This window comes from Lactuca virosa, chromosome 4 (genome assembly GCF_052849685.1).
Source record: "Lactuca virosa cultivar CGN04683 chromosome 4, Lactuca_virosa_CGN04683_v6, whole genome shotgun sequence".
Classification (NCBI taxonomy): domain Eukaryota; kingdom Viridiplantae; phylum Streptophyta; class Magnoliopsida; order Asterales; family Asteraceae; genus Lactuca; species Lactuca virosa.
In genome coordinates, this window is record NC_136429.1 from 182,116,738 (window position 1) to 182,142,620 (window position 25,883).

At 37.5% G+C, this 25,883-nt stretch overlaps 1 protein-coding gene, 1 long non-coding RNA gene and 1 pseudogene across 14 annotated transcripts; 2 read left to right on the plus strand and 1 right to left on the minus strand.

Moving 5' to 3' along the window:
* Positions 1–6,537: 6,537 nt before the first annotated feature.
* Positions 6,538–8,988, minus strand: LOC145107792 (uncharacterized). Of its 12 annotated transcripts, XR_013707980.1 has the most exons (5): positions 8,625–8,985; positions 8,460–8,521; positions 8,349–8,371; positions 7,375–8,173; positions 6,538–7,173 (listed from the first exon to the last, which is right to left on the minus strand). It is a non-coding gene; the product is annotated as an uncharacterized LOC145107792 (long non-coding RNA). The 12 variants fall into 12 exon arrangements; XR_013707977.1 differs by having other exon boundaries at positions 7,375–8,371; positions 8,625–8,987; XR_013707979.1 differs by having other exon boundaries at positions 7,375–8,371; positions 8,460–8,546; positions 8,625–8,987.
* Positions 8,989–13,587: 4,599 nt separating this feature from the next.
* Positions 13,588–15,504, plus strand: LOC145107794 (inositol polyphosphate multikinase beta pseudogene; annotated as a pseudogene). Its single transcript, XR_013707982.1, has 2 exons — positions 13,588–13,760; positions 14,515–15,504. The product of XR_013707982.1 is annotated as an inositol polyphosphate multikinase beta pseudogene (transcript).
* Positions 15,505–16,036: 532 nt separating this feature from the next.
* On the plus strand, positions 16,037–16,863 carry LOC145168642 (RmlC-like cupins superfamily protein). The gene has a single exon (XM_079087403.1). The coding sequence runs from the start codon at positions 16,058–16,060 to the stop codon at positions 16,733–16,735; it is 678 nt and encodes a 225-aa protein (XP_078943529.1). The 5' UTR covers positions 16,037–16,057; the 3' UTR covers positions 16,736–16,863.
* Positions 16,864–25,883: the final 9,020 nt, after the last annotated feature.

Sequence of the window (25,883 nt, forward strand, 5' to 3'; positions counted from 1 at the left end):
GGGGCTCTTAGAGCCGCGTCTTTTATACTTTTGTTATACATTTTTGATGTCGTACAAACTATGTATTGAACATATGTAAATACTATATCCAATCAATGTAACGGTTGTGTTTGCTTTGATTACTATTATGCAATTGTTGTGATATTGTACATGATGTCCTCCGCCCCCGAACGTTTCCACCGTTCCGGTTTGGGGGTGTGACATCATGAGGCGAATTACCCGACACATGATTTGGAGTTGGGGGCCATGGTTTTCGCCCTCAAGATTTGACGGCATTACCTCTATGGGGTTCCTTATATGGATCAGACAAATCTGAACATGAGGCATCTGATGGATCAGACAAATCTGATGGATCAGACAAATCTGAACATGAGGCATCTGATGGATCATAAGAGTTTGAGGTATCTGATGGATCAGACAAATCATAAGAGTTTGAGGTATCTGATGGATCAGACAAATCTGAACATGAGGCATCGTCGATGGTTGGATATGGTGAAGGATTTTGATTGTGAGATCCTTTATCACCCAGGGAATGCCAATGTGGTCGCCGATGCTCTCAGCCTCAAGGCGGTCGTAGCTCCGATCAAAGACCAATGTTTGAGGATGACTGTGATTACTCCGTTGTTGGAGCGGATTCGTGAGGTACAGGTTGAGGCTATGAAGGAAGAGCACCGAGAGAGAGAGCGTATTGTGGTTCAGGTGGCTTCCTTCGATTATGATAGCCGCAGATTGTTGACTCTGCATCGGAGAGTCTGGGTTCCGTATTGGGGCGGTGTATGCCAAGTTATGATAGAGGAAGATCACAAGTCGAGATTCTCCATTCATCCCGGGACGATGAAGATGTATAGAGATATTTGTCCTGATTATTGGTAGCCTTGCATGAAGCGGGATGTAGCATGGTATGTGGAGCGGTTCTTGACCTGTAAGAAGGTCAAGGCCGAGCATCAATGACCTCACTGCAAGATGCAGCCGTTGGAGATTCTCGTATGAAAATGGGAAGACATCACTATGGATTTTATCACGAAGCTTCACAGGACTGCGTGGAGTGGATTCTATCTGGGTCATCATGGATCGATTGACCAAGAGCGCACATTTCATTCCAATCCAGGAGAGTATTTCCGCAGAAAAATTGGCCTAGATTTATGTCCGGGAGGTGGTGACACGTCATGGGGTGCCGGTATGAGTGGTTACAGACCAGGATGTTCGTTTTACTTCCATGTTTTGGAAGCGGTTTCATGATGAGATGAGCACTCGTCTCCATTTCAGTACAACATTTCATCCGCAGACCGATGGTCAGAGTGAGCAGACCATTTAGACTCTTGAGGATATGCTGCGTGCATGCGTGTTGGATTTTGGTGGGAGTTGGGATAAGTACCTTCCGTTAGCGAAATTTTCATATAACAACAGTTATCACGCTAGTATTGATCAACCTCCTTTTGAGATACTCTACGGGAGGAAATGCAGGACCCCGATTTGTTGGGGCGAGGTCGGTCAGCGAGTTATGGAGAGTACCGAGGTAGTGCTCAAGACCAATGAGGTTATTCAGCAGGTTCGGAGAAGGCTCCAGACAACTCAGAGTCGACAGAAGAGCTATGCCGACAGGCGCCGTTCGGACTTGGAGTTTCAGGTGGGAGATATGGTTCTCCTGAAGGTGTCACCTTGGAAAGGTGACATCCGGTTCAGGAAGCGGGGCAAGCTGGGTCCCAGGTATATTGGTCCCTTCAGGTTTTTGGCTCAGGTGGGCCGGGTAGCATATCGACTTCACCTTCCAGCCGAGCACAGTCAGATTTATAGCACATTTCATGTCTCTCAGCTGCGTAAGTGTTTAGTGGATGATTCCGCAGTCGTACCTTTGGATGGTATTCAGGTGGATGACTGGCTTAATTATATTGAGAGACCAGTGGCAATTTTAGATCGGAAGACGAAAACCTTGAGGAGCAAGGTTGTAGAGCTAGTGAAGGTGCAGTGGTTGCACCGCAAGGGATCAGAGTGAACTTGGGAGCCGTAGGATGAGATGAGGGAACACTACCAGGAGTTATTTGAGTCGGCGCACTTCGAGGACGAAGTCAGATTCAAGCGGGGGAGAATTGTAACGCTTTATTTCCCGGTATGAATTTATTTCCAAGTTGTTTATATTTTTTCTCTTTGGAAAACGACGTGTTGGAGCCTCAACACAGCATGTCGAGATGTCTTTGGTCGCGGAGTTTAATGAGCCCACATGGCGTGTTGATGTGCCTCAACACGGCGTGTTGGCAGCTGGGAAGGAAACCCCTAATTTTTGGGGTGTTGCACCCTTTTTAAAGGCCTTAAGTCCCCTTGACCAGCCTCCTTTGTTGTCTAAAACCCTAAATCGGGTTGTGAGCTTTCTTGGTGGTGTTCTTGAAGTTTTGAGTGAATTCTTGTGGATTTGTGTGTTCATTTGAAGGAGCTTTGGAGTTTGAAGGTGCCTAGCTTGGAAGGAAGGACATAGATCCATAATCTCACCACTTGTTGCAGTCTCCTTGAGGTATCAAGTTCATACCTTGCTTTGTTGTTGATTAGATCTTCTCTTATGGGGTTTTGTTATGATTTTTGGCTCATAGTTGGGTTGTCTAAGGAGTTAAGTTGTTTCATGGGTGGTCCTGTTAGATCTGAGCATTTTGTGGCCTTATTTGGCTAAAAGGTGCAAGCTTTATAAGATTCTAGGTCTCATGCATGCATTAAGTCCTTTATTAAGTCCTCCTTGAGCTTTGGAGCTTCTCTTTGGCATGCATGAACGTAAATTTGGCAACTTTACGTGGTCTTCCAGCCCTAAGGTGTCAGATCTGCATTTTGGGGCTATGTATTTGAATATTAAGAGCATAATGGTTAAGCCCTCACTCTAATAAGCCTAGGGTTTGGGTTTTGGATCCATTTTAGTGGTTCCCAGGGGTAAAGTTGGAAACTTTACCCTTTCAGATATCATTTTGATCAAGATCTGAGCTTTGGAGCTCTTGGATTCGATGAATTTGACTTTGTCTTTGACCAAGTTTGGCTTATAGGGGTAGGTGTTGAGGCATTTTGAGTTGTATCTAAGAAATTGTTTCTGTTTAGGGGTTGGGTAGAGCTGATATTCGGAGCCGAGATCCATTCAGTTATCGTTCAACATTCGAGGTAAGTTTTCCTCATCGGGTTTAGCGGGTCTAAGGCACCAAGGCCGACCCTTGTTGATTAAGTGATATACGGTTGTTTGTGATACTTGTATGTGCTTGTATATGTATGCTTATTGGGTGGGACCCATATTGCGAGTGTGGGCGGGTCCCGTATCTCATTGGGTGGGGCCCGTTATACGACTGTGGGTGGGGCCGTATCTCTTTGGGCGGGGCCCGTTATGTGATATGTTTGGTATGCGGTATCTTGGGAACTCACTAAGCTTTGTGCTTTCGGATTTTAATTTGTGTTTCAGGTACTTCCTGTTCCAAGGGGAAGAGCTCGAGTTGACTGCATCACATACACCATTGGGATTCCGCATTTGATATTTACTCTGATTTTGATAACATTTGATACATTGGTTTTGTTGAGATGTATGGATGATATATGAAAATACTATTTTATCTATTATAAAACCAAATTTTGGGGACCATATTTTTGGATGTTTCAAAGTTGGAAGGTGATGAACTAGGCTTGACTTCAATTCTGAACCTCCTTCCAAAACGGGATAATTGATACTGGTTGGAGTTTGCATGACATCGGTTTCCATCATTTGTCTCAAGATTCTTTCGGGTGCTTATTCTTCGTCTGCCATTGGAATTTGGTTTATGTTGGGTGGATTTTGTTGTAAGGATGGTGTTTCGGGAATTTCTTGGCGAGGGTCAAGGCTAGAATCAGGCTCTACTTTGGTATTGGTATCACTAGAGGAAGCGGTTTCAACCTCCGGGTCCCCGTTAGGGTTTGAAGTTTGACCACGTTCAATTTTCTTTTCCTTTGCCAAACGCCTTGCTTCTTTTTCTATTTCCGGATTATAGATCAAAGTGTCTATACGTTGAGATCTGGGCATAAAGAAACAAAATTGATTAAAAATAAACAAATCACTGGCAAATGAGCCAAAATTTGGTGGTTGTGGAGGCCAACAAAATAAATAATCTTAAATCTTGTACACTAAAATAATGTATAGTGGCAAAGGGATCGTATCCACGGAGATTGATTCAATTTTATAGCTCTATGAAAATCTCTTTATAAAAATACTTGTAAAATGACAATAAAAGTAAAAATGGGGGTTTTGGTCTTTTGAAACACTTGAAGTAAATCTAGAGTTAAACTAAGATTTAAAGAGACAAATTCAACAAAAGCAAGAGTTTGATGTAAAATCAATGAGAGAAAGAAAAATGATAAACAAATAATAAAAATATAAAAAAGAAATTATCAAGGGCAAAATAGTCATTTTATGTTTTTAGGGATGACCTGAGTGATAAAAAACATAATACGAGGAGGATCCGAGTTAATTTTTGAAAATAAATACGAAACGTACAATTTAGCATTTGGGACAGGGACGAATCTTGTAATTTATTGAAAACATTAATTTAATCAAAATAAAAAAAATATAAAGATTTTAATAAACATAATACATAATAGTTTCTTAAATATATAGGGATAAATATGTTAGGATTTTTTTAAAGGTTGCCCATATATATATATATATATATATATATATATATATATATATATATATATATATATATATATATATATATATATATATACTAGCTGTTTACCCGCGCCAAGCGACGGGTACAAAAAAAATTATTTTAAATAGGCGATTAGTTTCAACAATTAGTTTTTAGAGGCGATTTTTTCTTTTGGGAAAATAGTTTTCTTTCGCCTCAGAGTTTCTTTTTGGTGGACAGATAGTAGTTTATTTTATAAAAATTGGTTTCCATTCTATAACATGATATATTTCGAAAAACACATTTCGGTGAAGTGTTTGCGGCGATTATTTTCAATAAGTTATATTTTATTTATATTGTATTTGTTTATAATTAAAATTAATAAAAATATAGTAGATGTTATAAAATAATTAGGAATTGATGATTATAATTAAAACACTAATGAAGTAACATATACTACTAAGTGGAGATAAGTAACCGTTCAAAAAGGAAAAAAAAATAGAAGAAGTTAATAAATTAATAATATAAATGTAGAGTTATATATAAGGTGTTTAATAGTGGACGTCAAATTCAATCAAAAAATCATTTTATTTTACTTAAACAATTTATTTTGAGACTTTTATATACATGTGTTTCGTAATAAAGTCTCAAAATTATTTATAAAAGATTCTATATAGATGTTTTCAAGCTATTCAGTAGCTTTTTTGTTTGTGTGTAATTGTGTATGTGTATGTGTATATGGAGTAAAGGTTTCATGTTTAAGTAAGGGTATTTTTGTCTTTTATGTATCTTAAGATTCTAAAGCGAGCTACATTTAAGTGTCTTTGAATAAAAGAACGAAATTAAAATAAACCAAATAAAAATATGACTATATGATGCAACATAGTAAACAAATCTCACAACTATTTATTAAAAACGTTTAATAACTTGAACATAAAAGTAAAAATCATAATTATACATATTACTTCTTGAGTTGTTTCAGATGCCTAAGAAGACAGAAAAAAAAATCACAAACTCTTCGATTCTAAAGAATACCTCTACCGACTCTTTTTCTTCACCTACCGATACAAAGAGATACTTTGAGAAATAAATTTTCTCTTTTTGTAACATGAATGATAAACTTTATAATACCATAATCACAAACTGTATGGATCAAACCCATAAGCAAAAAGGAAAATTTATTTTTAATACAAAATATACTTCTCTTTCATTTTATAGAGCTTTGATCAATGGCAATACATTATGCATACAATTTTCATGCCTCATACTTTAAACCCAACCAAAAAGAATTAAACAAATCCCATTAAAACATATATTAACCCCAACAAATAGAATGATATCATTTTAAACCCAAAAAAGCTATCAAACACTAATGTTGATGATTAGTTTGAATTTAGTTGTAAAACATTAATACGATGCTTTGAGATAGAAATACAAACAAAACATCATTTGAATAAACAAACGAAAACCCCATTTCACCTTTAGAATAAAAAATAAAAAATAAAAAATAAAAAAAAAAAAAAAAAAAAAAAAAACCCACAAGTTTTCATAGTCAAAACACAGGCTGCATCATTTGAGTCAAAACAGGCTACAAATGAGAGAACTAATTACCACATGTATAACTTTCAAGTAGCAATATACCATTTCAAAGATACATAGACCAAGTGACTTGCTACAAAAACCAAATAATATCATTAATGTTTAGAGAAATGCAATTCCTTTTAGCAAATCCATCAGTGGTTGTTTCTTTGAGGTTATAATTAAAAATAGAAAGAACAACATACATACTGATATTATACCACATTTAAAACTTCCATTGTTTCTTTTAAACTTTCAATCGTATATTAGCAACCAAACATCATTTTTGATAATAAAGGATCCATATATAAATAAATAATGCAGAAATAGAAACATGTATGGAAAACAATCGCATAAATTTAGAAATAACAACATGCTCAAAAGTTTAGGTTAGAACTTGCAGAAGAATGTACCATAGAAAACATAAAGACTTTGCCACACTACTCTACCACAACAACACACATATACAGTCATATGCACACCATTTCATTGTTTTCTTCCAAATGACCAATATACCCCTCCGCTAATCCCTGCAATATTCACACTCCCCTTCCACAACCATGTACAAATATAGTTAAATGCACATACACAAACATCCACATTTACATGCAATCAAAAACCAAATCATAATCATAAAACCAAGGAAAAAGGTAAACAAAATCAACAAATACTAACTCTATCTATTGATTATTTCTATTGATTATTTTCAAGCAAACTCTACATAAAATCAAGAATTGTACCATCAATATTAGATAAAATTGCAACATTTTCTTTTCCAAAAAGTTTGAAGTTAAAATTACCAAAAGTCAAAAATCAAGAATGGGGAAAACACAAAGGCGAAAAAACAAAAGCAAAAGCAAAATCAAAAGTTATAAATTAATATACCTGGAAAATTACCACTACATCCGGAAAAACACAAGAGAAGGTTGGCATCGAGAGTGATAGGCTGGAAGAAGAATGGTAGACCCACCCACTATAAACAATAATGTAATAATTAGTGTCAAACAAAGAAACATAACCATTCATATCTTCAGAATTCGAGAAATATCAGGTAAAACATTGATTAAATCTAACTAAAAATACATAATGAGTAAAATGTTATCAAGACAAAATGTCAGTAGATCCAATTCCATAGTTAATTAGCTGAAATTAGCAAGCAAGAAGAAGTAGATACCATTTGAAAATGCAATATTAGCCTTTATTTGAATGCTCCAACAAATCCACACTATAAATCTGAAGATCCCAAATCCTTGATGCAGATCAAGAAGGAAGCTAATTAGCTTTTAATAGCCATAAAAAATCGTATAAATAAATATCTTCAACAAAATTATTTGTGTGATGGGGGCAATGAAGTCCAAACCTGAAACTTGATAATGAAAGCGAAAACAAAAATTAGAGATGTAACAAAACTTGGCGAATTTCGGTAAATCTAATACCACCAAAATGTAAGAGGAGAAAGGAGCATCGACTATGAGCAACAATAGAACCCAAAAGAATTCCACTATTGAGTTTAGGCTTTTTGAGAGAACGATGTGAGTGGCAATGGTGGTGACAGCTAGGTTTATTAAAGGGGAAATAGAAAGGGTTTTCACAAAAGATATAATCATTGAGTAATCTTGTACAATAGTGGTTCCAGCGAAGCGAAGGCTGATAAATAAAAACCCATCTCGGAAAAACAACTCAAACCCCCTCCCCCTCACCGAAGTAAACCTTGGCTAAAAGTAAAAGCAGCGAAAGTTGCGTTCTTGGTAGAGAGGAAAAGCAATGGCGGCACATGAGTGTTAGTGGAGGTCACCGTAGGGAAGAAAGAGGGGAGAGTGGTGTTGCTGGTTTTGTTAACAGATGATGGAGATGACGTTCATAATGGAAATCATCATCAGGATGTGCAGTATAGCAACTTACAATGATCTCCATATTGTAAAATATCTTTGGATCTATTTTCTTGAGACTCACACTATTTCTTGAAAGAAAACCTGAAAATGACAAAATCAAACAACAAATTGGTTCAAAATCACAAAAAACAAAATTAAACAACATAACCTTCCCTGGGGTTTCAAAAGTTAAAACCAATTTCTTTTCTAAAATAAAAACCTAGTGTACCAATATCGATATCAAAAAACAAAATTAAACAACAAAAGCAAAACTTACCTTACCTGAAGTCAAAATTACATCTGCCAATAGAAAAATCATTTTGATGATAGTACCGAGTATCAAAGAGAGAGAGAAGAGAGAAATGTTGGCAAGGGTGGGTGTAGATACCTCTAGTAGGATTTTATCAAGTCTTCTCCAATAAAGCTCATATGCTTTAGCATCCATTTTTTCTAGAAAAAAAATCAAAACCTATAGCTAAAAACAATTCATACTATTGAATCACAATCAGTAAAGAATAAAAATAAAAGTAAATAATTTAGAATTGTTACTTACTTTCTTCAAATCTCTAGAGATGATGGAGAGGTGCTCCGGCGGTGGTGATAGAGGTGGATAGTGGCGATGTCGGTAGTAATCAGGTATGGTTCTAGTGTTTTCTATATGATTTCTAGCTCGAGAGAGATAGAGATAGATGTGGTGAAGGGAAAAGCGTTTGTGAGGAATGCAATCGATATGGTTTATGTGGTTGTGGTGACCAAAGATTACCAGTTATTAAATAGCCAATCTCCAGCCATAGAACTTGGAACACTAATAAGATGGAACATTGGTAACCACAAATGGGATGCAGCCGACTATAATGTCAAACCACAACAACGACGATGGTGGTGATCCGTTGTGTAGGTGGCCCGCTAGCGTTTTCTTGTGAGAGAAAGAAGAGTGACATTTTTTAGATTTTAAATCAAGGTAAAACGAGAAAGAAAGAAGAACCGCAACAGTCAGCGCATAGTGGCTGACACGTCAGCAAATTCGACCCAGTCAGCATACACGTGGCATTCCTCCTATGCATGTTACCGGCTAGAAGGGTAAAACCGAAAAAAAAATTACAAGTTTGCGGTATAAACGAACCAAAATTCTCTCAAAGGGTAAAAACCGCAAATTTCTGAAAAACTTAAGGCTTTTTATGACATTATCCCGTTTACTAAAATAAGATTCATGACTTTTTAATGCATAAACTTGTTGTATATAATGTTTTAAGGGTTATACTTCTTAAAATTCAGCATTTAAGGTTAAATGTTTATATATATATATATATATATATATATATATATATATATATATATATATATATATATATATATATTTCATGATATATGTCAATGAAATAGAATGGTGGGGAAAAGTGATTAACATGTAAATGATTAGTGGTTTAATATATGGGTCAATTACTAATCTAGCCAAATTAAGGAAATGATTATCAATTTTTAGCTAAAAATTAGTAAATGTTCAAATATAGCCCACGAAACCGTAGGTTTCTATATTCGTCTACTGTTTCGCCAATTCGTCTACTGTCTCGTGTTTTGTATTATATTTTTTTTTTCATTTCTAAGATACAAAACCGTAGGTTTTTTAAACCTACAGTTTCCTCTCGTTTTAGCTACGGTTTCCCAAAACGTAGCCTACGGTTTTGGGAAAAAAATATGGTTTTTTTTTTTTTTAAAGTCTACTGTTTTGGGGTTTAATCTACTGTTTTGTTAAAAAAACTACGGTTTTAATTCTTTTTTTTGTGATATAAAGTATTAAAAAGAGTGTTTATAAGATGTAGATTTATTTTAACAATTATTTTGTTAAAATTTTTTGAGAATTCAAAACAATAGACTTTAAAAAAAAAAAAAAAAAAAAAAAAAAAAAAAAAAAAACGAATTTTTTTTCCCAAAACCTTAGGCTACGGTTTGGGAAACCGTAGCTAAAACGAGAGGAAACCGTAGGTTTTAAAAAACCTACGTTTTGTATCTTAGAAATGAAAAAAAAAAATTATACAAAACACGAAACAGTAGGCGAATTACCACAAAAGAGTAGTTAACGCCCGTTGACCGTAGTCAACTGCTGTTGACTGTTGTCAACTATAGGTTGACTACTCTTTTGTGGGCTATTTTTGGTTAAGAGGTTTTTTTTGCTATTATTTGATAAGTAATTAGCAATTATGGCTAGATTTGTATTTTCCCCTTAATATATTAGTAATGATTTTTGATTTAATACATTTAGTTATGTTATACAAATTAAAATTACTAAAAAATAGAAAACAAAACACAAACATATGCAACTATCCAGATTATATGTATCTATACATAATTAATATATTTTTGGTTAATTTAAACTTTTGAAATTAATAGAACATTATTTATTTATAATTTATAATTTATTAAAATATCTGACTATTTAATATAAAGTCTAATTACGGATAACTAGTTCTTATTTGATAACAATATTTTAATATAACAATAAATATTTTCCACAAATTTCTAAAATTATTTTTATAATATGTATTTTAAAATTTAACATTTGTATGTGTAATTTATTTATGAACTAGGAGTTAGACCCTCACATGTTCGAGTGCGACCCTAGATTAACGATGAACCATGTTATTTAAGTATTTTATAGACAAAGTTACATAAATGATCCTTGTGGTTGACAGAATAGATCAGTTTTAGTCCTTATGATGAATTGTTTGCATAGATGGCCCATGTGGTTTCAAAATGTTGCAAAGACGGTCCTTTTGGCTAACGGTGTTCAATTTTTCAGTTAAGTTCTTTGTTAAATGACACATTTACCCATCCCGTCATAAGGACCATTTATGTAATTTGTTCAAGCCATATGGAACATTTATGTAATTTTATCTATTATTTATTATCTTTATATTTTATTTATTTATATTTTTTATTAATTAAATTTTTTTGACTTTTTTTTCGAATATAATGTTCAATTTTTTTCGCTTATATCTTTTTGGTTTTTCTGTTCAAATAAATTCCTTCAATTTTGTGACGTTTTATTCGGATACATGTATTATTTTTATTTTTATTTTTATTTTTTTTTATGTTTTGTTTGAATAATTTTTTTTTATGTTTTGTTCAAATACATTTTTAACATTTTCAATATATATTTTTTACGTTTTGTTTTTTTTTATAGGGATATTGAGTAATCTAACCATTTTTGTATTGTAATTATTTTTAAAATAACTACCTTTTTTTTTTTTGAAAAATAACTATTTAGTCCGGAATTCATACATTTCATGCCATGTTATTAAACGGGTTAGATCTGACCCCATATTGTGGTGGTCCCCCTGTCAAAAAACACCATATTGTACTATGTTTGGATTTCTCTGTTCCGGGCTACTCTAAGTTTGAAAAATGTTTTCTACCGGTGAAAAGCTCTAAGATTTGTGGGTATGTGTCAACTTTTTGTATGATTATATGTTCAAAATAAAGTAGAAGTGTTTTTGTATGATATATGTGATTAATTGGAAATAATTTATTTTTATTCGGTTTTGGTCTTTCGGAGGTTAATTTTGATTAATTGGAGTTATTTTTTTACAGTAGTACAGATTAGAAATAATTCGTTTTGCTTCGATTTTTTATAACTATATGTGATTAATTCCAATTAATCACAATTAACCATCGAAACTGAAGCAAAACAAATTATTTCAAAATAATCACATATAATCATACAAAAAACACTTCAACTTTATTTTGAACATATAATCACATATAATCATACAAACAATTGACACATATCCATAAATGTTTGAGCTCTTCACCGGTAGAATATATTTTTTGAAGTTGGAATAGCCTGACACGGAGAAGTCCAAAACATAGTACGAAATGGATGTCTTGGACTGGCGGACCAAAGTACCGAGCCGGATTTGACACGTTTAATAATACGGTCCGAAATGTATACATTGTTGACTAAGTGGTTATTTAAAAAAAAGTGGTTATTTTTTATAAAATACAATAAAAAAATGGTTAGATTACTCAATTTCCCTATAAAAAAACAAAAAGTAAAAAAAAGACATTAAAAATGTATTCGAACAAAACATAAAAAAACATTAATAAATGTACTCGAATAAACGTCAAAAAATTTAAGAAATTTATTTGAACAAAAAACATCAACAAATATAAGCAAAAAAAATATAAAAAATATTAAACATTATATTTAAACAAAACATCAAGAAAATTAAAAACATATAAATAAAATCAAATAAGAAGTTAATAAATAATAGACAAAATTACATAAATGGTCCCTGTGACATGAACAAATTACATAAATTGTCCATATGACACGAATGACATATATGTCATTTCACAAGGAGCTTAACTGGAAAAGTTAACACCGTTAGTTAAAATGACCATCTTTACAACATTTTAAAATCACAAAGACCATCTATACAAACAATTCATCATAAGGACTAAAGTTGATCTATTTTGTAAACCACAATGACCACTTATGTAATTTTGTCATTTTATATTTGTATCTAATGTTCAATTTAAATTTAATAAGTACTATATTTTTTTACATCATTTTAAATTTAATAAAAATTAATAAGTACTATATTTCTTTACACACAACAAAAGGTTAAATACTTTATTGAATATGACAATTAATTATATCCACAACTACATTAGGGGTGAATTTGTTTTTCTATCATGCTAAGGGCGTGTTCGGTACGACGCGTTTGGAAGTGTTTGAAAGCTTCTAACTTCTAGCGTTTGACAAAACGTTCTGTTGTGAACAGAAAGTCTCGTTTGACATTACAAGCTTCTAGCGTTTAGTTTAAACAAAATCCTTCAAATCCAAATGCTACTTCACGTAACGTTTAATAAAACTTTACCAGCTAGAAGCTACCCGTTACCCGCTACTAGCTACCTGTTACCAGCTATTTTTGCCAAACACGCTCTAAGTTAGAGACAATTCAATATTTTCATATCATGTCAAAAAAAAATCGTAAAAAAACTACTTTATAAAAACATTTCGTATAAAGTACTGTTGTAAAAAATTATGTTTTATAAAAATCAAATTTTAAAGAATATATAAAACGAAAGTTTTAAATAGATCAAGGAAATTTTTTAAAAGAAATTTGACCTAAAATCCTAATAAAAACTGAAATTGGGTTAAGATGTTAAAAGAAAAATGGGACCAAATCCTTAATAGATATTAAAAATCCTCGCCAAAAATGTATTAGAAGAAGCGAGGGACCATAAAGAAAAAATGAGTGATCAAATTCCTAATAAAAAAAAAATCGTTGTAAGGTAACCAAAATCATAACAAAAGAAGGGTTAAAACTGTAAAAATGGAAAGTAGGTGACCAAAGTAGTAAATGATATTCTAAATGTCGACGGCCAAAAGTGTAAAATGAAAAAGTAAGGGACCATAAAATAAAAATAAAGGATCAAATATGTTATAAAAGTTAAAAAAAATGCTGAAAATGTGGAAAACGAAAATAAGATGTTATGTTATGTGGGAGAATATAGACTTGGTACTTGTACTGTTCATCAAGTTGTACAGAATACATCAAAGGAGGGTATTCTGAATCAACGAGCTTGTACCTGTTTGCGTCTTTGCTACCGTTCATCCAAATCCATTCACATTCTCTCTCCATCTCTATCAAACCTCGCAAGAAAAGAATTCTTTATTCTTTAGGTAATTAATCAACAATTTTCCCCTATTTTCTATACTGCATTCAATGCTTAATATGTTTAATTCGTAGTTAATTGAATTCGGCGTTTGATTTCACATCCATTGGTGTTGATTAATTCCCGAAAATATCGTTGATTGGGGTTTCGTTCGTGCATTGTAGAATAAACATAATTTGACGTTATATTTCTCTTTTAGAGTTGGAGTTTGTGTAGAAATCGATGGATTTCTCATCTTTATGTTGTCTATGAGTTTTTTAGGGGGGCAATCGATTATCGATCAGTCTTATATAACGTTAATGGACGATCAGCGTAATGCACACCATATGTTCGACTATATGTCTGAGTCAAATTGATTACGTTCTTATAAGTTATAACTGTTGTTTTGATCATAAAGTACTGTAAGATCTTCAGAAGCACATGAAATAGGCGAAACTTTTACATGCAATCAACCAAGAGATGAAAAACATGAATTACATGTTTTGAAATACGACTATAAACATAATTTCATGGCAACATTCATATAATTTCATGGCAACTTTGACTGTAAACCTAAAGTTGAATTCAGAATTTCAGATCCTGATGTATGTCGACTAGATAAACAGTTGGCCACCTAAAAAGTTTTATGAAGCATATGTTCTCATTCTCTTTGTGTAGTGGACCTTCCAAACGCTATTACAACTTGCAATTTGTTTCAATACTAATTCAACATTCAACTTTTTTTTCAATATCTCAAAACAAAATCTTAATTTTCTCTCCAGTTCTTCAACATGTTCAAGATCCCAGATCACCAAGTTGCAGGACACGCGGCAGGAGCTGGTAAACTCGGTCCTCTTGTAGATGATTCAGGTCGTTTCTACAAGCCACTCCAAGATGGAAAACGTGGAACAGAAGAAGTTTCCTTCTATGAATCCTTCTCTTCCAACACTCAAATCCCAGAAAAAATCCGTAAGTTCTTCCCTATCTTTTATGGCACCAAAATCATGAAAGCATCAACTGGAGTCGAACACCCTCACATAATCTTACAAGATCTTGTTTCATCTCGCTTGTCACCCTCTCTAATGGACATCAAAATCGGGGCCAGAACGTGGGCCCCAGAAGCTTCTGAAGAATACATTACAAAATGCTTGAAGAAAGACAGACAAAGCACAAGTGTTTCACTTGGATACAGACTTTCGGGGCTTCGAGTCTTTATAGGTGATGAATTAGGGTTTTATAAACCAGAGAGAGATGTGATGCGTAAAGCTGGACCAGATGATGTTAGACTGTTTCTTATGAAATTTGTTTCATCTAACCTGGAATCGGAATTGGAATCGGGATCGGAATCGGAATCAAAACCGGATTGTTCTTTGGCAGCTTCTGTTTATGGTGGAGAGAATGGGATTTTGTCACAGTTGTTGGAATTGAAAGCATGGTTTGAGGATCAAACTATGTACCATTTCTATGCTTGTTCGTTACTTTTCATGTTTGAAAAGGGGTTGACTTCAAATCCAGAAGTCAAACTCATCGATTTTGCACATGTTGAAGAAGGAAAAGGGGTTATAGATCATAACTTCTTGGGTGGACTTTGTTCTTTGATAAAGTTCATATCTGAGATACTTTCAGACACAAATGATCTCAAGAATGGTCTGATTGAGCCTTAACTGACAAGATTTGAACTTTTAATTCCCACTTTTTCATAATTGTCCAGACAATGTATTTCCATTTCATTTAAACCAAGATTTGCTTACTGTATCAACCTTTTTTTGATATATCTGATTCTATTAAGTCGTTTTATCTGTATTAAGTCACAAAAAACACCAATATATCTATACCTTACTCCATTATTGAATTCACATGCTCATTAACAATACTCAAATCCCATAGGAATGTGATAAATGGGGGTTAGAAAGTCGTACCTCTACCCGAGTCACAGAGAGACTCTCTCTGCTTCCATAGATGACATGTAGCATATGATAGTAAATTTAAAAATGGGGGGAAATAAGTAGGTATATATTGTATGAAAAGCACAAACATATAAGAAAGAAACTAGGATCGATAAAGAAACATTTTTTTATTTTGACATCCTTAGTTATAAAAAAAAAACTTGTGGATGGAGCCCATTTGTTGCATATGATTAGGATAACAACATGATATCTTTCTTGATTGCAATACACACATTCTTGAAACTTAATCCAACATGAAGACTAGTAGTAAAGCTAACTCCAAACTCAGAGTGTTTCTTCCCTTAGATGCAACATAACATATATAAGTACCCAAATTTCCCATTCCAAAAAGAAGAAAGCCTAATAAACTCCAAAAAAAATGTCAAACTTAAATCTTCTCTTCACCATTGCCATTCCCTTGTTAATCAACTTCTATATTTCTCCCACAAACGGTGATAACCTCCAAGACATGTGCCCAACCGACACCTCCTCTCATAGAACCATGTTCATCAATGGCTTCCCTTGCAAAAACCCATCAAACATTACAACATCAGATTTCAAAAATTTACAATTAAGCCACCAAGGTAGCATCGACACGTTCCTACGCTCGTCTGTTACCCTAGTCACTGCTTCTGAGTTCCCGGGGCTCAACACTTTAGGGTTATCAACGGGTAGAACTGATTTAGAAGTTGATGGGTTAGTGATGCCTCACACGCACCCAAGATCGAGTGAAATGATGTTTGTGGTAAAAGGCGTTGTGATTGTTGGGTTTATTGATACGGATAGTAAACTTTTTCAAAGCGTTTTGAAGGAAGGTGATGTGTTTGTGTTCCCAAAAGGGTTGTTGCATTATTGTATGAATAGTGGGTTTGAAGATGCGATGTTTTACTCGGTGTTTAATGCGCAAAATCCAGGAGTTGTTGATATATCGAATGCTATGTTTGGGGATAAAGCGTCTGAAATGATGAAAATGGCAATGGCGAAATTGGTTTCGCTTACTAAAGTTGAAGATGTTCGTGTGGATGATGGTTATAAGAATTTTTATGACGAACTTTAGAATTATAATGTTGGATTTGGTTTTTTTGGTTTTTGGTGTTTATAATGTGTCATGTGTGCGTATACGAAAGGATTGATATATTGGCATATGTATATGCTTCTTAAAATGAAATACTTCAATTTGTTGAATTTGTTTTGAGTTTATGTAGTTGTAGATTGTATCTGGTAGACTTAATCAGTTAGAGGTTAGGTATTACCATTTTTAGAAGAAAATGCTAATATTTTGGATAATTTCCAAGTTGTGCACAAATGATTATGATTTTAGGGGCGAGCATCTAAACCGGTGGACCAGAAAGATAATATTTTGGATACTGGTTTTATGTTGTCAGGGCCGGTTATTGGTTACTGGTTTTACACTATATTGGTTCCGGTTTTTTACCGTTTCGGTTTGCCGGTTCTTGTTTTCGGACCCGTTGGACCGGAATTTTAAGAAGCATAATCTTTTTCAAATCTTTTATCCTAATCCATATGATATTATTTCCATTGGTTCTCCCCTCCAATTTCATCTCTAAGTCAGGACATCAAAACTGAAATGTCAGCTTTTCTATATATCGTGTAATATGTGAAAATCTTTCCCTAACATGAGGTTTTGTGTTTGTCACATGTTCATTGAGTTATATAGTCTTACGAAGACGAAGACGAAGACGATGTATCTCATCTAAACCACTAGATAGCAACTGCTTCATCGACCTGTACCATATTCATCGCATGTTTTACAGGTCCAAAAACCGGAAAACCAGAACCGGCACCCGGTATACACCTAATCGGTCCGGTCAACGGTCCATTGACCCCTAAATGATTTTGTAAGTTAATAAAGAACATTAAATTTGAGGGAATTGAAATTGATGTTTATTTCATACATGAATAAACACCTTTCCCAATAGAACGTGTATATAAAGGTTTGACTAACATATAACTTTTTATTTATTTATCTAAACTATTATAAAAGTCTACTGAACTTAAAAGTCGGTAATGTTTAGATTTTCAAACAAATATATTATTGTTTTGGTATTTAAACGGAAAGACTCGTATTTGATTCAAACGAGCAAGACATGAGCCATTTCGCCATTAAAAAGGAATGATATTTGTCTGATTTATATGAACTGAGACATTTTATATAAATCACATGACTTAATAAGACAGAATGTGAATATTAGTCGCAAAAGAAGTTAAAAGAAAGTGATGGGTTTAATTCAAAATTTTAAGTTTCAACTCTGAACCTGTCTTTGTTAACCTTTTCTGTTTTGATTTTTCTTGCTCCCAACCCCATGGCTGCATTTTCTCTAATTTATCTTTTTGTATACTTTTCTAAAAAGCTTTACCTAATTATTAGGAAAAAAAAACTAAACTATCGACAAAATTTAGCCAAAAATAAGAAAATAACCCAAATAATTATCAATTTTGCAGGACCAAATGTGAAATGGGTGAAAAAAATGCCAAATCTTTTTAAAATGCCTAAAAAGATTTCGTTTTGAAAAAAAAAAAGGAATTAAAATTCCATACTGCGAAATATATTTCATTTACATTTTTCATGTAAACCAAAACAAATTCATTACTGTCAATTTTTCATATTTTTATGAAATATCATGATTTTGTTAAAGAAAATATATATTTGGAATTTTTATTTGTTTTTTTGTAGAGATCTTTAAATATTATTTTCACCAGTGTTGTAAGAATTGGCACCTGGATAATTTATATAAATTTTTTTTTTTCTGATTTTGATACAAAACTGTATCTATTCAATAAGCTGTAAATCATTATAATCAATCAACTTGGCTCCTAAAAGTACAATTATTGACTCTTGGATAATCATAACTCGTAACACGTAAGTATCACACAAAGACCAACCAATACAACCGACTCTCCCACTAGGCCACTAATTCTCTTCACAAACAATGAAACAATCCAAAGTCACCCATCATCATAGATGACGTTATTTTTCTTAGAAAGAAAGATATAATCATAACTCGTAAGTATCTAGAATTTTTTGTCTGTTGAGAATCTTGTGCTCGAAATATAATGAAACTAAGGAAATGAACTATCATTATCGACGTCCAGATGTCGACGAGGTGTTCCAGGATACGTAACTTTTATACCTAAGTTAGTAACCGTGATATTAGAATAATGTATATGGAAGTATTTAGAATATTAAGAGATAAAAAATATCCTTGTTATCGTAGAATAATTTTTCCCCATGATCAAATATTCTATTCATTGAAGCTATATTAAATACATAATTACACGTGCCTATGTTAGTTAGAGAGGGTAAATATAAATATTTGGACCGACTAATAAATATCCTAAATACACTTAAACAACTACATGTAGTTTTATTGGGATGCATACGGTGAACGTTCGATGTAACATCCATAAAAATCATGTCAAATTTAAACTTTTTAAAACATTTCAAAACCAATGATTATTACAAAACTTGTTTTCAAAATAGTATAATGTCAGAGTATCCCAGAATCAAATCATGAAAACATAAGGAGGTGTACGATCACGCATTCGCCTTCCCGCGATCATCAGAAATACTTGAAACAAAATCAACAACTGTAAGCCTGAAGCTTAGTGAGTTCCCCCAAAATACCAATGTCATACAATCATAATCATATCATATAAATAAACAACATGCATAATGAGCCTTCAGCCTGATTGGACCGCCTCGCAGGGCCTTCAGCCTATCTGGACCGCTCCCGAGCCTTCGGCACGTCTGGACCGCCTCGCAGGGCCTACAGCCTATCCGGACCGCTCGCCGGGCCTTCGGCCTAACTGGACCGCCTCGCAGGGCCTTCAGTCTATCCAGACCGCCCTGGGTATGTTGGCCTTCAGCACAAAGCAGGACCGCCTCAACCCAACCCCCAATCAACAATCATGTGCACATAAATATCATATGCTAGCATATATATAACAGTCAAACCGATCTAACAGATCACTAATCATAGCAACATCCTATAACCAGGATACAGACCTAACCGGTCATCCACAAGCTTTTCTTTGTTCCAAGCTCCTTAGACTTCAAGCCTTCTTCACAAAACCACTTTCCAAGCTTCTTCACACACACACAAATGGAGGGTATTCAAGATTAGGGTTTTCTGGACTCAAGGGGGACGGTAAGGGAGGCTGAGGGAGGCTAATGACCCTTTAAATAGGGTGTAAAACCCGGAAATTAGAGTTTCATTTTCCAGCTCCTACTCGTTGAGTCAGGGTCCTCCGACTCGCCGAGTAGGTCCAATAATCCACGCGGGCTAACCTGCCTCTACACGACGAGTTGGGGCAACCAACTCGTCGAGTAGGTCTATAAACATGTATATAAGGTTTTAAAACTTATACCTGGGAGTCGGGGTGTTACAATTCTCCCCCACTTGAACTAGACTTCGTCCTCGAAGTCTGCTGCGGCGAACAATTCTGGATAGTGCTCTCGCATCTCTGCCTCCGGCTCCCACGTCCACTCGGATCCCCTCCTGTGCTCCCACTGTACCTTTACCAGAGGTACTTCCTTGTTCCGTAGAACCTTTACCTTCCTCTCAAGAACGGCCACCGGCCTCTCCACGTAATTCAGGTGCTCATCAACCTGAATATCATCTAACAACACTACCGCCTCCTCATCCAGAATGCACTTCCGCAACTGTGAAACATGAAAAGTGTTGTGGATCTGACTAAGCTCCTTAGGAAAGATCAAGTATATACGCCACCTTTCCAACCCTGGCAGTGATCCTGAATGGACCGATGTATCGGGGACCCAACTTTCCCCTCTTCCTGAAGCGAATCACACCCTTCCAGGGTGAGACCTTCAGGAATACCATGCCACCGACCTGAAACTCCAACTCAGATCGGCGCCGGTCGGCGTAACTCTTCTGCCGACTCTGTGTGGTCTGCAACCGCTGTCTGATCTGCTGAATCATCTCGTTAGTCTGCATGACTACCTCGGTCCGACCCATCACTCTGTGACCAACCTCGCCCCAACAGACTGGGGTGCGACATCTTCATCCATACAACAGATCATAAGGTGGAGCATCGATGTTGGAGTGAAAGTTATTGTTGTAGGAGAACTCTGTAAGGGGTAGGTAGGAGTCCCGCCTCCCACCGAAGTCAATAACGCAGGCTCTCGACATATCATCGAGAGTCTGTATGGTCTGCTCACTTTGGTCATTCGTCTGCGGATGATAGGCTGTATTGAAGTGCAGCCACGTGCCCAGTTCCTCGTGGAACTTCTGCCAGAAGCGGGAGGTGAACCGAACATCGCGGTCTTCGACAATAGAGACCGACACCCCATGGCGAGCAACGATCTCGAGGATATACACGTCGGTCAGCTTCTCGGCCGATGAACTCTCCCGTATCGCTAAAAAGTGGGCGTTCTTGGTCAATCAGTCCACGATGACCCAAATAGCGTCGAAGCCTTTCGCCGTCCTCGACAGCTTGGTGATAAAATCCATCGTGATTTGTTCCCACTTCCACATGGGAACCTCTAGAGGCTGCAGCTTGCCATGCGGCCTCTGGTGCTCGGCCTTGACCATCCTACAGGTCAGGCATCTCTCCACGTACCAAGCAATTTCTCGCTTCATGCACGGCCACCAGTAACTCAATCGTAAATCTTGTTACACCTTGGTGGCCCCCGTGTGAATAGAGAAGCGAGACTTATGAGCCTCCTCCAGTACAATCTGTCTGACCCCACCAGACATCGGAACCCAGACCCGACCACAACGGGTGAATAATCCCCGACTATCCTGCACAAATCGGGTGTTCTCACCCCCTAATCCTCTCAAGCTTCCAGTTTTCATGACACATACCCTTTGTCTGAGCTTCCATGATCAAGCTCATAATTGGAGAATCCACGGATATCCTCATACATGTCACTGGGGTAGAAGATCCAGCCGACTTACGGCTCAGAGCATCCGCAACCATGTTCACTTTACCTGGGTGGTAAAGGATCTCAAAGTCGTAGTCCTTGACTACATCCAGCCACTTGCGCTGTCTCATGTTCAGGTTCGGCTGATCCATGATGTGTCTCAGGCTCTTGTGGTCCATGTATATGGTACAACGGACCCCATAGAGGTAATGTCTCCAAATCTTGAGAGCAAATATCAGCGCTCCCAACTCCAGATCATGAGTAGGGTATCTCGTCTCGTGTGGCTTCAGCTGCCACAACGCGTAGGCTATCACCCGTCCTCTCTGCATGAGGACCACTTCCAGTCCCGTGATGGATGCATCACAGAACACTACAAAATCCTCAACTCCCTTCGGGAGAGTCAGGACTGGAGCCTCGCATAGTCGCTGTCTGAGGGTCTCAAACGCCCTCTGTTGCTCGGGGCCCCACCGGAAATCCACCCCCTTCCTCGTCAGACGAGTGAGGGGTACTGCAATCTTGGAGAAATCCTGTATGAATCTCCGGTAGTACCCTGCCAATCCCAAGAAGCTCCTGATATCCGAGGGAGATTTTGGAACCTCCTACTGCATAACCGCCTCGATTTTGGCCGGATCGACCAAAATCCCCTCCTGGTTAACGAGGTGTCCAAGGAACTGAACCTCTCGTAACCAAAACTCGCACTTCGAGAACTTGGAATAAAGTCGTTCTCGTCTTAAAACTCCCAATTGCTCTCGTAGATGCTCCTCATGCTGCTCTCGGGTCTTGGAGTACACCAAGATATCGTCAATGAACACGATGACCGAGCGATCGAGCATCGGTCTGCATACCCGATTCATCAGATCCATAAATACTGTCGGCGCATTGGTGAGCCCAAACGACATCACCACGAACTCATAATGTCCATAATGAGTCCGGAATGCGGTCTTCTCCACGTCCTCCTCTCTAACCCTGACCTGATGGTACCCAGACCTTAGGTCTATCTTGGAGAACCAAGATGCTCCCTGCAACTGATCGAAAAATCATCTATCCTCGGGAGTGGATAACGGTTTTTCACCGTCAACTTGTTCAACTCCCGGTAGTCAATGCACATCCGGTGTGAACCATCCTTCTTCCTAACGAAGAGAATCGGCGCTCCCCACGGAGAACTGCTCGGACGAATGAACTGCTTGCCCAGCAGTTCCTGCAGCTGTGATGACAACTCCTGCATCTCTGGTGGTGCCAACCGGTACGACGCCTTGGCGATAGGGGCCGCACCTAGCACTAGGTCGATTCTAAACTCGACCTGCCTCTCCGGAGGCACTCCGGGTAACTCCTCCGGGAACACGTCAGCAAACTCCCTGACCACTGGAACCTCTGATACTGAAACCTGATCCCTGACCCACGTATCCACCACATACGCTAGATAACATGCACACCCGTGCTGAATGTACTGCCGAGCCCTGGCAGCTGAGCAAACCCTGAACCCAATCTGGTGCCCTCATCGTAGACAATCAGTTCTCCCCCACTCGCTGACCCTCGCATTCGATCATGGCACCGAAGCGACTAAGCCAGTCCATACCCACGATCACACACACATCCCCCATGGGAATCAGAATCAAATCTATCGGGAAAGATACCCCGAAGATCTCCAACACGCAACCCCGATAGACTGAAGAAGCGGAAACCCCGTGTTCGTTGGCGATAGAGATTCGCAACAGAGACTCTAGCTCTCCTACTGGCACACTGAACTTCCTACTAAATGTATGAGAGACAAACGACTGACTCGCCCCCGAGTCAAATAATACCAAAGCAGATAAGGAGTTCACTAAAAACGTACCTAATCACAGGTACAAACATATAAGCATAAAACAGATACAATCAGTAAGATAAGGGATAGAAACATACCGACAATCACGTCTGGTGCTGCCCTGGCCTCCTCTGCTGTAAGCTGGAAGGCGCGTCCCTGAGCCCTCGGGGGCGTTGCTCGACCCTGACTCCCGTCAGTAATCCTCAGTGTAGCCGACGCTGGAGCCTGCGTCGGCCCGACAGCGAGCTGTGGACAGTTGGTCTTCACGTGACCAACCTGATGGCAGTGGTAGCAGATCCTCATATCCTGAACCGGGGCTGTTTGGCGACAATCCTTCGCATAATGCCCCTCCCTTCCGCATTTGCGGCACGCGCTGCTCAATCTGCAAACCCCCGAGTGACCCTTCCCATACTTGCCACAAGTGCGGCCATGATATCCCCCTAACCAGGAATCAGCAGTCTTAGACCACTTTGGCACCGGCTGTGACTGTGCCGGGGCCTGCCGCTACTCCCTCAACTGCAACTCAATCTCTAGCTCACGCCGCCTAGCGGCCTCCTGCAAATCCAAAAGCGTATCACAACGTTGGGTCGACACAAACTGTTGGATGTCATTCTTGAGCATGCTCAGATAATGTGTCATATGATCCTGCTCAGAAGCAAACTCTGGGCAGAACATCGCCCTCTTCGTGAACATACAGGTGATCTTCGTCACCGTCTCCCCATCCTGTCTCAACTCCAAGAACTCCTAAGTTAACCGTTCCAGCTCGACCGTGGAATGTAGCGGGAGCGGAACATATCCCTAAACTTCTCCCAAGTAATTGTAGCTCTCTGATTATCAGAATACGATCCAATCATCAATCTCCACCAGTCCTTTGCCCCATACCTCAGCAGGTTCAGGGCACATCTGACCTTCTGGTCAGTAGGACATGAACACGTGAAGAAACAACCTTCCACGTCAGATAGCCACCTCATGGCTTTGATGGGGTCCTGAGTCACATCAAAAGTAGGGGGTTTCGTGTTGTCGAAGTCCCGATACTGAAAAGCCCGACTGGCTCATCCCCCTCCCGCCATTACAGTTGTTGTAGCTGCTACGGCAGCCGCCTCAGTGAGGGTTGCATAACGCTCATCGAAATACTCCACCATGGCGGTCTTGATAGACCCAAACATCTCAAGTAACTGAGCCCGGAACATCGCAGAAACCTCATCATGCAAGATCTCCCGGATCCTGGTGTCCATCTCGTCTGGCTTCATATGGACGATAGTCTCGGGCACTGCTGGTGCCTCCTGTCTGCTGCCTCCTGATCCTGACCCGGACCCAGTCACAAATCATCGAGTAACCACCATGCTGAAAATATACCAGGAAGATATCAGATACTCTATATAATAATCCAGGAACCAACTCCCAACAAAACCCTAGGGGTTGTGACTTCCTTGCTACACGTATGGGTCCTGTGCTTTCAATAGTATGGGCCCATACTACCTTCCACACCTACCCATATTTGTCTCAAGTATCATCACAATGCCCTAACACTATACGTAAGCATGGCATGCGCTCAATCCTCACTCCTAGAGGGAGGTTAAGTATCTCATAACTGGCGGACTAATCCCAAATAACTCATCCATGAAACTTCCACCAACCCTGCAGCACTAGTATATGCTAGCCATACATAACGTTGGACCCTATAGACTTTCGAATACCTGATCCTACCCTAAGCCCTTCATCAAACAAGAACAGGAAATAAGGCCAAACCAAACATTCTCAGGCTATAAGATCTTAATTATGTACAGCTGTGATGCATACACTAAGCAACTACAATAATGATGTCAATTTCATATAAGGAAAAACCCTAGGCTATCAGACATCATATAATCAGGCAATTCTATCATGCAATTCCTGAAGATCTCTAGCCTAGTACTAGCAAGTTGTTCTAACATATCACATAAATCAAATAATCTGTAAGGTATTTTGGGGTCTACTTACTGGCTCCGGCTGATCGTACACTTGCATCCTCCTTTATATTTTGAAAACCATTTGAAAAATCATTTTAAAATCTTGTCCTTAGTTTGAGACTGGAGACACACGCGTGTTTCCTCCAATTCACTCAAACCAAGGCTCTGATACCAACTTGTATCATCCATAAAAATCATGCCAAATTTAAACTTTTTAAAACATTTCAAAACCAATGATTATTACAAAACTTGTTTTCAAAATAGTATCATGTCAGAGTATCCCAGAATCAAATCATGAAAACATAAGGAGGTGTACGATCACGTCTTCGCCTTCCCACGATCATCAGAAGTACCTGAAACAAAATCAACAACTGTAAGCCCGAAGCTTAGTGAGTTCCCCCAAAATACCAACAACATACAATCATAATCATATCATATAAACAAACAGCATGCATAATGAGCCTTCAGCCTGTCTGGACCACCCCGCAGGGCCTACAGCCTATCTGGACCGCTCCCGAGCCTTCGACACGTCTGGACCGCCTCGCAG

Excerpts from the sequence above, each read along its gene's own strand:
- LOC145168642 (XM_079087403.1), top strand. The coding sequence starts at position 16,058 with ATGTCAAACTTAAATCTTCTCTTCACCATTGCCATTCCCTTGTTAATC.